Raw genomic sequence first — 14,031 nt, 5'->3', positions numbered from 1 at the left:
GACTTGGCTGTCTTATGATATTAGATATTATTAATACATTGAGTCATACTTGTTGTACTATGACCATGTATTCCAAGAGGGCATGCACCATAGAATTCACTTCTTTCCTTGGGTCATTGTTTTCTTCCAATTGTCCTTTGTGAAGGTTGGTGGAAGGGGGCACCCCACTCTTGTCTGGTCTTCTTGCAATTGAGGTTGGTGGAAGTTTATATTATCATTATTATATCTTGTACAGATTGAATATGATATAGAGGTATAATTTTTGCAACACTGGAAAATAATTTTCTTGTCACTTGTAATATGTGATTATACAACCAAATTTAATTAAATAAAGAGTTGTGTGATTGAAAAGAAAAAAAAATAGTTGTATGGCTTAACTTAACCTATCCATATATGCATTCCAATATCTCTTCTACAATGACTTTTACAACAGCAGCAAAATATGTCCAACAAATACTGTTGCTAGTTTATTTCAGATGTCACTCTTTCACATCAGTTCTGAACTCTGTGTTCTACTGCTGGCCTAACACATAAGCTGTTCTCTGCAATGGACTTTGAAACCACTGGAACTGCTGACTCAAAATTACTGTGGTTATACTGTAGGAAATACTTGATCATTTGCTTCATGACTTCTCAAGGTGAAAGTGATGATGACCTCCCTTCTGCTGTTGTTGGGACAATTCTGTTGATGATCCTTCATTTTGATTCTCTTACTTATGGTAGAATTTTGATCCTTATGAGAGTGTAAATTGTTCTAACTTTTTTAATTTACATAGGCTTAAGGTAATGGTGATGTCAAAAAGAATTTGCTATGAGATGTTCAAGACTGCAAATCTTCTACTAAGCAAGCAACTTCATGTTAATATTTTTCTACTGAACATGAGGATTCATGATAGATTTAATCTATAATGAGTATGTGTTGGCAGAGGGTTTCCCTTACTGATGAGATACTCAAAGTAAACTAGTCATGAGAGTTTATATATGAAATATATATATATTGGATAAATCTACCCTTACAATTTGCTTATTTGTGGGTTTTGGTTATGATCATGTAGTCCTATTGTTGGCAGTTCATCTCTTAAATGAGCCAATGCTTAGGTATTCCACTGTGCCAAGAAATTTATGCCCTTTAGCTCTCAGAGATCTGTCAATATTATGAGTGGTTTTCACAACAGATGGTGCTGAAAGAGCTTGGTGGCTAATCTGTCCAATGTTGGTCCATTGTTGGTGCTATGACTGCTCTTGTAAATGTTACCATCTTCCACATCATAAAGAGGACATCTTACAACATCATCTTCTTGTTTGCCTCTCGGTGGATGAAGCATCAGTTGTTTTCAGAATCAATTCATGCAAACAAAATGACAAGATCTCAACTTACATTTGCAGATTTCCAGTGCTCTGGATGTAGATACAAGTATGGTCAATAAACCTTTGCATTTGTAGGTGTCTTAGAGTTGATCATTTGTGGTAGGAGTCATAGTTGTAGGTTTATTTATGCAGATAATGATCTTTTGGAGTTCTTGATTATGATAGACTGTCCATTTAGATTATTAGGAAGGTAGGTATTTGAAGCCATGGGAGAACACATTGAACTATCAAGTTCATTCTATTTCATATTTCTGATCTATGTTCAGGAGGAAAGAACTCAACACTATCCATTACGTGAAGGAGAAAATTTATTGTAGCTTTTATATATAACACCCATTTAACCAACCTCACCTTTTCTTCTTCCCCTTCTTCCTTCATGGCATTCCGTAGCTAAAAATATGGAGGTTTCCTTGGACAGGGAGACAAAACAACACCTACAGCACATCACTCTCCTAAGCTCTCACATCCTGTTCCTACCCTACTCTTGCACATATGCATCATGGCAGGTGATGATGAAAAGAATTGCTCCCCCTCATGTCTTGATGTCATTGTGCCCATCTTCCGATTCCTGGCTCATCATCTTCTCGGGAGAATGATTCAGAGTTTGAAATTGCAGGAGGCTTGAGCCGCACTCGCCTCTGCCAAGCCAAAGAGTTGTGTGTGTGTGTGTGTGTCCTCATGATGTTCTATGATGACCATCATACATTCTCCGAGGTACATGGCAAGACCAATCATTCCATCAACCTGCAACTCCATGATGTCAATGGCACGCACCTGCTTGCTTTCCTTTGCTGCACATACATGGCCTGTTCATCAATCGACTCTGTTCCTCCTCCCCCTCAAAGTTCATCTTGAACATAACAATTCCATCTTGACCATGCTGAGTGTCGAAGCTAATGAGCTGAAAGAACTCAGCTTTCTGAATGTTGTCTACCCCCATCCTCTGCTGCTTGCACGAGACTCGGCAATGCCAAGTGTGCTTGCTCAACACTAGTCACGGCAAAACATTCCCGGAGAAAGAAGTGAGGATAGAAGAGGACAGCGGTGGCTGGCTCTGCAAGCTACGGTCCACAAGCAATTCCTAGACTCTCTCTCTCTCTCTCTACTGATTGCTAGTGGAGTGTCCCGATGGAAGAGTGAGAAGAAGGCATGAATTGATGGGCAATGCAGCAGTCGTGGACTTGGTTGTCTTCCAGAACCCGACTATGATGCCCAGCCAAGCATAAAGAAGGGAGTAGGAGAAAAGAGGAGAGGGATAGGTATCATGTGACAAGGACTTGGTTCCACTGTTTTGGCAGTACCTACATAGATCGATTGAGGAGAGACAGAGATACACTTGGGCTGCAGATCGGGCAATTTGGCTCGAACCCAACTCGAGTCGATTCGGGGAAGTCTTCGCCTGACTCGAACCCGACATGAAGTCAAAGTCAAACAAGTGTACACCTTCACTGCGTGTGTATATAAAACCACCACCACCGTCGCCTTCCATCACGAGAACGCTGCTGACCACCTTCACCAATTTACCCACGAATCCGACGGTCAAGATTCCCCCGTTACTCCCCCGCATGGCCGTCTCCTCCAAATCCGACGGCCCAGATTCAGCCGCCGAGCCCGACGCCGACCACTTCGAGTTCTTCTCCTTCCCCTCACCTCCAGCCATGTGCGCCGCCGCGGACGTCTTCCTCGGCGGAAAGATCCTCCCTTTCGGCGCTCCTCCCCCCAAACGAGCTGAAAACCTCAGCGACCTTTGTTGGCAGGAGACCTACGCCGCTTCCGAGTGCTCCCGCCGGCGCCGCAGGTTCTGGGGCGGGCGTGTGAAGGCCGAGTACCGGAGGCTGAGGAGCGTGTCGGACTGCCACGGGATGCTCCCCCCGCCGGCGGCGAGGCAGCAGCGACCGAGGTGGTACCTCTGCGTGCTCGGGTCGGTGCGGGTGCCGGCGACGATGGACATGAGCGACATCCGGAGCCGGCAGCGCCGGCAGAGCGCGGCGGCGGAGGCGGAGCCGGGGCGAGGGCCGAGCGGCGACGTGGGCCGGGCGACGTGGAGGCTGCTGCGCTCGCTGAGCTGCACGGGGCTGGAGAGCGCCTCCGCCGTCACCGTGCCGTTGCGGTTCGCTGAGCACGTGCAGGACACGTGAACTTTTGTTTCCCGAAACGCGGAGGGGCATTATTGGAAGAGAGACCACCGGGGGGCACTACGGGAAGAGGCCCTGCCATACTTAAATTCCGAAAATACCCTTTTCTTGAAATATTGAATTAGAAGGGCATTGAATTAGAAGGAAGAGGGAAGCACAAAGAAGTAATTTACTTGCATTTAAGGAGGCTTTTTGGTGATGTTGATGAATGAAAACACTCTCATATTTATCAAAAAATTGGGACCATTTTTAGTCTTACAATGCACCAAAGTTGGACCATATGATAGCTTCTAGGTGATCATTTAGAACAATAAGTGAGTCTAAGATTGGAAGACTTGACTTGCCACACATTGTAGGAAGGAAATGAGATCATAACCTTAAAAATGTAGTGCTAAATAAAAGCTCTAAATAACCAGATTTTAGCAAGTCAGAATTCATAGGCTAAAACATGTGCATATTTCCATCAAAAAAATAATTATATGGAAGGAAAATGACATGTACATATTGAAAGAGTGGCCCTCACCAACACAAGAGAGTAGAGCACATTTTCTATAGTGCTTCTTCTCTTCATAGATCTCCACATGGAGATAGCAGCTTCATTTACTCTTGCAGTGAGCAAGCATCCTTTGGCTCATCAGGTGAAATATGCATCTCCCTATAAATCTAATCTCATCCAAAGAACTAAATAACATCAACAAATGATTGTCAAAACTGCAATGCTGACACTCATTGTCACTCCTTTCTCTAAGATGTGTTTGTTTCCCTTCCATTAGATTTCAGAAGAAAATTTCAGGAGTCTGGAAATACATGATTTTGAGAATGATGATGATGATAATGATCCCAAACAAGTTTTGATGCATAAGATCATATCAACTATTACCAACTAGAATTAGTTCTCCATGTTCCCTGGATGTATTGGGGAGTACCAGAGTTGGCAGTGTAGTAGTGCAGATAAACAAGAAAGAATATTCCATGTGGAAGGGATATCTATGCTTGCTCACAATCTAATGGGTTGTCTTCTCTTCTACCTAAAGTAATGCATCAGCATGGCCTACTTCTTGCTGGAATGTGGTATTCATGACTCAGCAATCCTATCTTCTCCCACTTCATCATGTGACAATCAAAGCAATCCATCAGTGATGAAGAATGCTGGGAAGTGGATCTGATTTCTATAAGCATTTCTTCCAAATTATTTCTCCTGATGATCTTTTGACAGGCTGCACCCCATGAAGCTAAACAATATCATACATATTTTGTTTTCTGACTAAAGAAAGAAATTTCAGAAGTGCAAAGTGAATTGGAGATTAAAATCTTGGTTGCTAATTATGCTTTAATGTCTAATGTTTTTTTGTTAAGAAAAATATCAAGAGGTATGTATATCTTTTATGATTTTATTTCCCTTGTAAATTCTGATATTTTGAAAGCATTTAGTAGAAGATTAAACAAATAAAACTACACAAATAAACATTATGTGATACCTATTTCAAGATTTTCAAATCATCACCCTCAATTTTTAATGTTCTAAAATTACCCCTTAAAAAGTTATCATATTTTTTTGTCCAAATCTATATTTTTTTTCCACTAACTATTTATAGTGTTTTATGAGTTGATTTTTATTCATAAAATATTGTATAATATTTTAGTTTAAAAACTATACAATGTTTTTGATATCACAGTGTTTTTGAAATAAAATATTATGCAATATTTTTTTAAAAGAATATAGTATTTTTATGGATAAAAAACAATTCACAAAATATTGCAAATAATTGGCAAAATAATTTTTTTGGATTTGCATTGGAAAACACTATGAACAGCTTTTGAGAGATATTTTTAAGATTTTTAAAATAGAAGATGATGGTTTAAAAATTTTGAAAAGAGATATCATCTGAAAAAAAAAATTCAAAAAAGATATATTTTTTCGAACAATCATATATATATATATATATATATATATATATATATATATATATATATATATATATATATATAATGTAGTAGTTTAGTTATTTCTTTGTGACACCATCAACTCACCATTATCCACACTCACAAGAAGAAGAATCTGTAGATGGTGGTGGGTGGCTTCTCTGCATCCTCTCCCTTTTCCTTTTTAATGTGAAAAATGGAAATGGAGATGATTTTAGGGAGGAGAGGTAGACAGGGACAGGTGGGGGTGAGATTTGGATGGGTGGATAATGGTGCTTCGGAGATAGCCACCGCCCTTACCTCCTCCTCCTTTGCTTCCCTCTAACATAGACAGGAATCCTAAACAAAGAGGAGTAGAGAAGCAAAGTTTGCGTCTTGGTGAAGAAAGAGGAGGAATGGCCGTCGCCATGGCTTCCGGGAGCCTCTGTCTGAGGCCCACCGCGAGGGCAGGGGAGAACTGCTTGCCGGGGCTTCGATGCTGTTCCCTCCGCTGTCCCCCTTTCGCGGCTCCAATCGCCTCGAAGATCAGGTTTTGCCTTGGTTACTGCCTCGGTTTCTGCAAATTGATTGGTTCGGTAGCAAGTACCTTTCTTCCTGTGATTCTTTAGGCTTGAAAGTTAGGTTTTTGTACCACGATTCATGCCAATGTTGTGGTGACTGTGGCAGTTCTTGGTTTCATTGTTCAACAAAACTGCATCTTTTGCAGGTCGTTGAGGTCTATTGTTCTGGATGCATGTTTGATCTTCACTCTTTGATTGTTTCGTTTATTGTATGCCTTTTTTAGTTATATGATCTTTGGAATTGGACTCCGTTTCAAAAAGTTGAATCTGTAAGTACCTACTATTGGCTTTAACGGTCAAATGTGATAAACTTTGACACTTACTGCTACGATTGTTCCAGATTTGTTCACTTGAACGATGCATTTCATTGATTCATTCATGTTTCTCAAGTTATGATTGCATGGAGCTGATCTATTCCTTGGGTTTCTAGATTATATTCCGATGCTGCTATAACTGTTCCTAGAGCAGCATCTCCGACAACTGTTGAGGTAAGAAATCTTAATTTACAATTGTTCAGTACTTGGATCGTTTATGTATCATTCAAAATTTTTGGGTTTACAGGATGGGAGTTCTAATGAGACTGACACAATTCCTACTCCCAAAGTTATCATAGATCAGGACTCAGACCCAGATGCAACTATCGTGGAGATAACCTTTGGCGACCGCCTCGGGACTCTTCTTGACACTGTATGTTGTTGACCTTAAATAGATTGCAGGCATTGGAAGGGCAGCATTGTTCTTCTTCATGTTTATTTCACTAAAAGCTGACAGTTTGTTTTTCCATTGGGAAGATGAAGTCCCTTAAGAATCTAGGCCTAAATGTTGTCAAAGCTAATGTTTACTTGGATTCTTCCGGGAAGCACAACAAATTTGCAATAACTAGCATGTAAGCTCTCTTATAAACTGTTGTCATTTTGTTTTCTGAGATAGTTATCTGAGTGTTAGTGGATGATTCTTTCCTGCTACTGTTTGCAAATTGTGATAGGTTTGTTTTCTACAGCAACCTGATGTATCACTACTGATATGTTCTTCACACATCAGCCGTAGCTTTGGTTCTTGCAGTTGCTTATATGTATCAAGGATTGCTAAGTTTAGTGAAATGGGGCTGTGCAGGTCCACCGGCCGCAAAATTGAAGATCCAGAGTTGCTAGAAGCAATACGCTTAACAATTATAAACAATTTGATCGAGTATCATCCGGTACAATGATTGGTGTTTTTTGCTGTACTTTTCTTGTGTTCATGTAAATATATTAAAACAAATTTCCTCATATAATCTGATGTTTATATTGGTTTTTCCAGGAGTCTAGCAGCCAATTGGCAATGGGAGCAACGTTTGGAGTTGAGCCTCCTACACAAGAGGTTCTCTCATTATACATATGCAAAGAACTCATAGATTCCATGTTGAAGGACCAAAATGCTTAAATACATCTTTAACCTATAGCTTTTCTGAAAATATAGGAGACATCTAAAAAAATTCACATAGATTCAGTGCCCCTATTTCTTCCTTGTTTTCTTGGATATTGCTTTTGTGGAGTAATTTAAGGGAGAAAAAGACAATTTTCTCTTCCGTCATTGACTATTCGTGTCTAGACATATATATCTTGTGAGGTTGGCCTATCCTTTCAAGGTAATTTCTACAACTTAGCTAGGCTTGCAGGGGCTGCATGCATCATGTTTGTCTTATATAGAAATAAGTAAGATTTCATTTCCAAAAACTGAGCTACATGGCTAATTATATCACATACTTAGAAACCAAACTTATCTTCAGATGACTCCAAATTCCCTCCAAACTAAAGTTAAGACTCATTCCAAGGAAAAATCCTGATTACCTACAAAACATACAAACCAATAATCTGTCACTCCGCACATGCAAACAGTCTGACAACAAGAAGATATATAATTATTTGGAAGTGTGATGTTCCAATGCTTCTATGTCTGCAGATGTCCTTGTCAAATCTATAATGTTCCTGAAAATTTGCTCCCGACTTTGTTCCTTTTAATGAAACAATTCAATTACTCCTCTCTGACCAGAGAAGATGTATGATAGCTTTTAACAAGTCTTTCAATGTTGATATCAGGATTCTTCCCTTATAATGACTCAGAAGCCACCTAATTTCACCTTTCAGAGACAGAATGGCTCTTTTGTATTCTAGCTGCATATATGCTTTGCAGTACACATATAACATCATGTTAATCATAAGTTGTAACTTATTAGTGAGATTCTTGGTTCGTCATCATTTAGATTTCTAGTTCCAGTTGTTTCAAGAATTAACTTCTAATCGTTGCTTTCTGTGTTCAGGTTGATGTGGATATTGCTACCCATATAGAAGTTTATGATGATGGGCCTGACCGAAGGTATACATATTTGAGCCATTATTTCTCTGATTCTGTGGTCAGTAGACATAAACTAGAGTCTGCCATCTTAGACGACGACATTCCTTCAACATTATGAAGTTTCATATCCGATGACCTAATCTTCACCTCCTTTGTCCTACCAATATAGACAACAAGAACAATGACAACAACATCGACAACACATTGTTATTTCCTAACGACTTGGGGTTGGCTACATAGATCATTTACCACCATTAAGCTCTATTTTGGATAATATCACTAGCCAAACTAAGAGAAGCAAGAATAAAAGATGTATAAACTTTTTATTATCTTATAAAAAACGGTCCTACTTGTTTGATTTTATCATAGGGTCTTACTGATACTATTCTATGGTTAAAAAAAAATGACATTTAACTTACTTGAATTTAGGTCATTTGCTCACTACTGTGCTTTTGATTACCCAGATGGCATGAAATCCAACATGTGAGTGATATATGAGTTGGGGTTTAAGTTCTTAGATGAGAGCAATTGCCTGATTTTAGTTGTAAAACATCCGACAACTATTTTAATTGATGACATTGAGCTCCAGATCAACAAAGAAATTACTTAGGATTGTTCTTTTTGGGTTTGAAACCCCATGTAAGTGTCATTCACATGTTAGATTTTATGGCATGTCAGTAAGGGAAAATCCTAGAGTGAGTCAAGTGCCATTTTTTGGACCATGAGTGCAGTAGTGTCAAATTGGGGCTAAACCACATGTAGATATATTGTAATATCCTTTTTTAAACAGATCTGGATCACATTTTTATGGTTGTTGCATTATGGTTATCCTTTTAATTCTTACATTCAAAACAAAAATTCCTCAAATGAAATGCCTTTACTTTTATCTACTGTACTTATTTTGGATTACATGCCTTCAAATGAAATGCATACTCCTATGAATTCAGATAGCATCTCATATGCCAGGATTTTTTCAATAATGTGGATGACCAATTTGTCTTAACTATATAATTTTGAATATAATTTGATGCGACTTCTGTGGAATCGAATCTTCAGGAACTACTACTCTGTTTAAGTAGCAGTTTTTTGGCTGTAAACAACTCCTGCTAAGAGAAGAGAAACAAGAATAAGAATAATATCTTTTTTCTACTTAGGACCTTAATTTGCTTTATCTGACACAAAGCGAATTTAAGGATCAACTATAACTTGTGGTCATCAGAACTAAACATATATATTTCTTCGGAAAGCAATGTATTGGATGGCTTAAACTGTTTGGAGTTCAGCACATGTGAAGTGCCTTCATAGGCAATCCGTTCACAAACTCGAAAAACTCTGTAAACTCACATTTCACAATTGATGTGCATTCACTTTTTGCCATTCAGCTTACTCGTTGTGGAGACAGCAGACTATCCTGGGTTGCTGGTAGATCTGGTTAAGATCATCACTGATATAAATATCACAGTCCAGTCTGGAGAGTTCGATACCGAGGTATAATCTTTTACAAGATGATTGAATCATCATACTACATATTCTGATTCGAACTCTTATCTCTTTTAGGGACTGTTGGCTAAAGCAAAGTTCCATGTAAGTTACAGAGATAAACCAATCATTAAGCCTCTGCAGCAGGTGATCATCTTATTCTCTGCGCTTGTATAAATATTGAGGAGCTTCTTTGCATCTGAATTGATGTTAATATCATCCTCTGTTATATGTTCAATAGGTTCTCTCAAATAGCTTGCGTTATTTCTTGAGGAGGCCGACAACGGAGGAGGCAAGCTTTTAGGATTTTTCCAAACATGACGGATGTTTACCACAAAGAATTGGTATTATGGTCTGAATATTTTTCATTGGAAGACAACAAATCTGTATTGAACCAAAATTTCTCAATCTATATATAGTCAGCATTTTTCCGAATGCAACATAGAACAATTATGTCATTCTCCTATTGGATCATCGAAAACCTTTTTCTTCTTTAGGTGTTGCAGTAATTCCATCAAGGAATGCTAACTCATCTGTTTGCCAATCATAGCAAAGCAGAACTATCTCATCATCTTCTTCTTCTCTTTCTCTCTGGGGTTCCCAAAACAGGTTCACAACTCGACCTCGATACCACGATCGAAGCCGGTGGAACTCATGGAAGGAAAGTGCTCCTTACCTTGGCGGAGACGACTGCCTGCCATTTGCACGCAGGTATTTGGTGAAGTGTTCTGTGAGTGAGGACTGATTTGATGCGCTTCCAAATCTTTGTCCACGAATCACGTGACAAAACTCGCGCATCGCATCCTGGTTTGCGTCGATCAGGCAAATGCGACTTTTTAAGTTTTACGTGTTGGAGAGTCATTGATCGTTTGATGTACCAATTAATAGGAGAGTCATGCGACTTTTAAAGTTGCTTTAAGATTGGAGGAAGTGATCGAGTCGATCGATATGGAGCCATCGATGAAGCACGGGAAGAAGATCTCATTTCTCTCCTTTGTAGGGCGGCGTCGTATACGCCGGAGCGGACGGCTTTGAATTCGGTTGTTCTCCGGCCCTTCTTCCTTCCTTCCTTGACCATTCTTGCCCGCTCCTCGTCCAGGTGCGCGCACAAGACCCGATCATGTCGGTGGAAAAGCTCTCGCCTTTTATCTTCTCAGGATCAATCCACAGCTCGATTTGGAATGGGGCGTCCGGAAGCTCTAGTTATTGATTGTTTCACCTCTTTTCCCTCCCTTTTTGGACTTGTCTGCATTTCGGCTCGATTCTTTATGTATGCGATTGACTTCAAGGAAAAAATAAGCAAATTTCCCTTTTTCTTCTCCTTCGGTAGAGATATAAACATGATCAGTTGCTCCGAGATAAGGTCAAGATGATGCATCCAACCTAAGCTTCATGAATCGGTTGCTGCTGAGTTGAGTAGCTCCCGATGGCCCCATTACTGTCTTTATCACATGAGAAGGATCCTGCGGACTCACCTCAGTCTCTCTGCTTTACGTATTAAGGACTTAGGGAGGCATTTCGTCGAACAGATGTTGTTAGTTCATATCTTTTAATCTGGGCATGATTATAAAGAGTAGTTCTCGTTTAACACGATATGTTCCGCTTTGGTTTGGTCTAGTTGATTTCCATACTACAGCATCGTTCCTCAAAGAGAATTTACCTAAGTGAGAGGGAAGAAAGAGACGGTGTACTTTCGTTCAGATATTATTGAGATAGATAGTTGGCAAGCAGTGAATTGCTCTTTGAACTTGTCGACGATCATTAGAGCTCCATGATTGCAATAAAGGAAAACCAACTGTGCTACATTATTGTACCTTATCGATGTCCTTGAAGCAATGGATGGTCCCATTTTCAAGTTTTTGTCAGGTATACACATGATTGGTTTCTTATGAGTTACTGCAGTGTCTTCCATCCTTGAACTTATTTGCAGATGATCACCTGCAGCTCTGCTCACCCTGGATTAATCATGGAGAAGATGATTTGGGCACCTACTCTTCATTCTCACCTGGAAGCACTGTCCATGCAAAGTTCAAAACAAGCTTAGCTATCTGGGAGACCACATCAATGACACCCCCATTGGCACTTCTTCAAGCTGAAAGCTGGACACTTCAATGGTGTGGAAAGAAGAAGCTCACCAAGTTCTTACTCTTACAAGGTATCTGAGGGTTTAGGTATTTTTACAAAGAGGATCAGTGTCTCAGCAAATGATGTGTGAAAGGTACCTGATCTACTGCTAATGGTTAATCATTTCTGCAACATATTTACTCCCACTAACTCCATCTTTTTCACCTTTAAAGATACCCCTTAGGTCATATTGATTGCTGTTTTGGAAAAAAAGAAAAAGAAAAATCAAGTGACACTGTTCCATCAATATGATCTACTTGACACTACACATGGATCTTCATAATATACGAGCAATTACATAGTCATATTTATTTGACTTAAAGGCTTCTTTATAAGGAACGACTATGATATTTAGATTATATATATGTAACTAGCCATTGGTATTCTTAAACTTGATGACCTTTTGCACTTCAAGTCAAACTATATAGAGCAGAGAATGCAGCATGATAGACTGTTACATGTTAAGAGCCATTCTTTTTAATGAAAAAGGGATAGATTTGCCCATCTTGTTACTCATGAAACACTGCGATGAACATCTTGACATGCTTGATGTGAGTGCTTGACAACAGAACAAGGTACACCTAGTTGCAAGCATGTATCAGTCAAATACATATTCAACTAAATAGTATGTGATGACATGTGTTGATCCTCAAGTGAGTAAAGTGGTCTTTTATTCTCAGAGGACATTGTTAATGCTTTTAATTTCCTAAAAAGTTGAGCATGTTGATGCAACAAAGAGATCAAATTACAGTGGAAGTTTGCGAGAATTAGCTATATACATGATCTTGAAGAGATTACAAGATACTTTCTCACTGCAGGATTTGTGGAGAGATGTTAAATGCACACAATCGTTGCATCATTCTCCTGTGACAGGCTCCATTTCTGTGAAGTTTTTGCCCGGACTGAGCCAGAAAAGGAGTGCTTGCTTCTAATTCTAATACAACTTCACCATCAGTTGACTCTCATTGACTTTTGCCATTGCCTAAGGCAAGCATGTAACCTCATTGACACAGGTATTCTTTGTCTTGTTGTCCATGAAGAAATAAGGACATGCCAGTTTCCTTAAGGTTTATTTTGCTGTTGATCTTGCAAGCATAACCAGAAAGTATTTTCGATTGATTTTGCTGTATTTTTCTTAAACATGAAAGTTTCACCTGTATTACAATTTGCTTTATAACTATATTGTTTTCAGGAGCTGCAGAACCAAGCCCTCTTGTTTTGATGAAGTTACCATCAACTACAACTGAGAGCAGAAGGGGGCAACAGAAGATGAGAAGATCGAAAAGGCAGTAAGATTCGAAGTCGACATGGCGCTGGTGCTATCAGCCAGTGAATTAAAACGGAGCCGAGCCTTGAGAAACAAGCTCGAGCATCATAGTCACAAGACGAAGCTTTGCCGATCTCCTACAAGATTCATTTTATGAGTAAGTGCCATGGCATTATCCGAAAGCTTTGTCCCTCCCGACCTAACTCGGTTGTTTCGAGGTCTGTAGCTCATGTCGATGCGCTCAGGTCTAGAAATCCAACCCTGAGGAGCTGCAGCAAGAAGAGTAGAGGCAGCGATGGATTCAACCCACTCATGCAAACTCTGAGGAGGATTTTGCCCGGAGGGAGCACGATGGGTCTGCATGAGCTGCTAGTTGAAGCAAAGAGATACATGGTTTGCCTACAACTATAGGTGAGCGTCCTCAGGGCTCTTGTTGAGATCCACTGAGCTCTGCTTACTTCAAAGGCTTCAGTTTGATACTGTACACAACAATGTAAACGTAGTTCAGAAAGCTACTCTGTAATTATAATTTGAGAATGTAAGTTTGATCAATGTAACATGTTCATCTAGTGAATGAAATTATGCCTCAAAAGAAGTGGTTTTTATGAAGGTCAACGTAGTGCTGTAAGTAAATAATATGATTTATAATGTGTAAATAATATGTTATCCTCACTTTATATAATAAATAATATGTTCATATTTTTATTTTTAATATTAAAATATATGTTTTTCAAAAATATCATTCTCAGTATTATGTTAAAATATTAGTTAAGTATGCATAAGCATTAATGTTGACATTAAGCATAGCACAAGAAGCCAAAGTGTGTTAGGGGACTTGAAT

General features: G+C 39.3%; 2 protein-coding genes across 2 annotated transcripts; both read left to right on the top strand.

Moving 5' to 3' along the window:
- Nucleotides 1-2,049: 2,049 nt before the first annotated feature.
- LOC103980719 (uncharacterized) lies at nt 2,050-3,711 on the top strand. The gene has a single exon (XM_009397193.3). The coding sequence runs from the start codon at nt 2,784-2,786 to the stop codon at nt 3,504-3,506; it is 723 nt and encodes a 240-aa protein (XP_009395468.2). The 5' UTR covers nt 2,050-2,783; the 3' UTR covers nt 3,507-3,711.
- Nucleotides 3,712-5,536: 1,825 nt separating this feature from the next.
- On the top strand, nt 5,537-10,234 carry LOC135636718 (ACT domain-containing protein DS12, chloroplastic-like). The gene is made up of 10 exons (XM_065148655.1): nt 5,537-5,955; nt 6,417-6,474; nt 6,548-6,673; nt 6,778-6,872; nt 7,100-7,184; nt 7,286-7,345; nt 8,286-8,341; nt 9,703-9,808; nt 9,878-9,946; nt 10,041-10,234. The coding sequence occupies exons 1-10, from the start codon at nt 5,822-5,824 to the stop codon at nt 10,101-10,103; spliced, it is 852 nt and encodes a 283-aa protein (XP_065004727.1). The 5' UTR covers nt 5,537-5,821; the 3' UTR covers nt 10,104-10,234.
- Nucleotides 10,235-14,031: the final 3,797 nt, after the last annotated feature.

The sequence above is a fragment of the Musa acuminata genome, chromosome BXJ3-4 (assembly GCF_036884655.1).
Source record: "Musa acuminata AAA Group cultivar baxijiao chromosome BXJ3-4, Cavendish_Baxijiao_AAA, whole genome shotgun sequence".
NCBI classification, from domain to species: Eukaryota; Viridiplantae; Streptophyta; class Magnoliopsida; order Zingiberales; family Musaceae; genus Musa; species Musa acuminata.
This window is presented reverse-complemented; position numbering and strand designations above follow the sequence as displayed.

Bases quoted from the DNA above. Each gene is read 5' to 3' on its own strand.
- LOC103980719 (XM_009397193.3), top strand. From the start codon at position 2,784: ATGAAGTCAAAGTCAAACAAGTGTACACCTTCACTGCGTGTGTATATA.
- LOC135636718 (XM_065148655.1), top strand. From the start codon at position 5,822: ATGGCCGTCGCCATGGCTTCCGGGAGCCTCTGTCTGAGGCCCACCGCG. The intron at 6,873-7,099 runs GTAAGCTCTCTT...GGGGCTGTGCAG, and splicing joins AAATTTGCAATAACTAGCAT to GTCCACCGGCCGCAAAATTG. The intron at 9,947-10,040 runs GTGATCATCTTA...TATGTTCAATAG, and splicing joins TCATTAAGCCTCTGCAGCAG to GTTCTCTCAAATAGCTTGCG.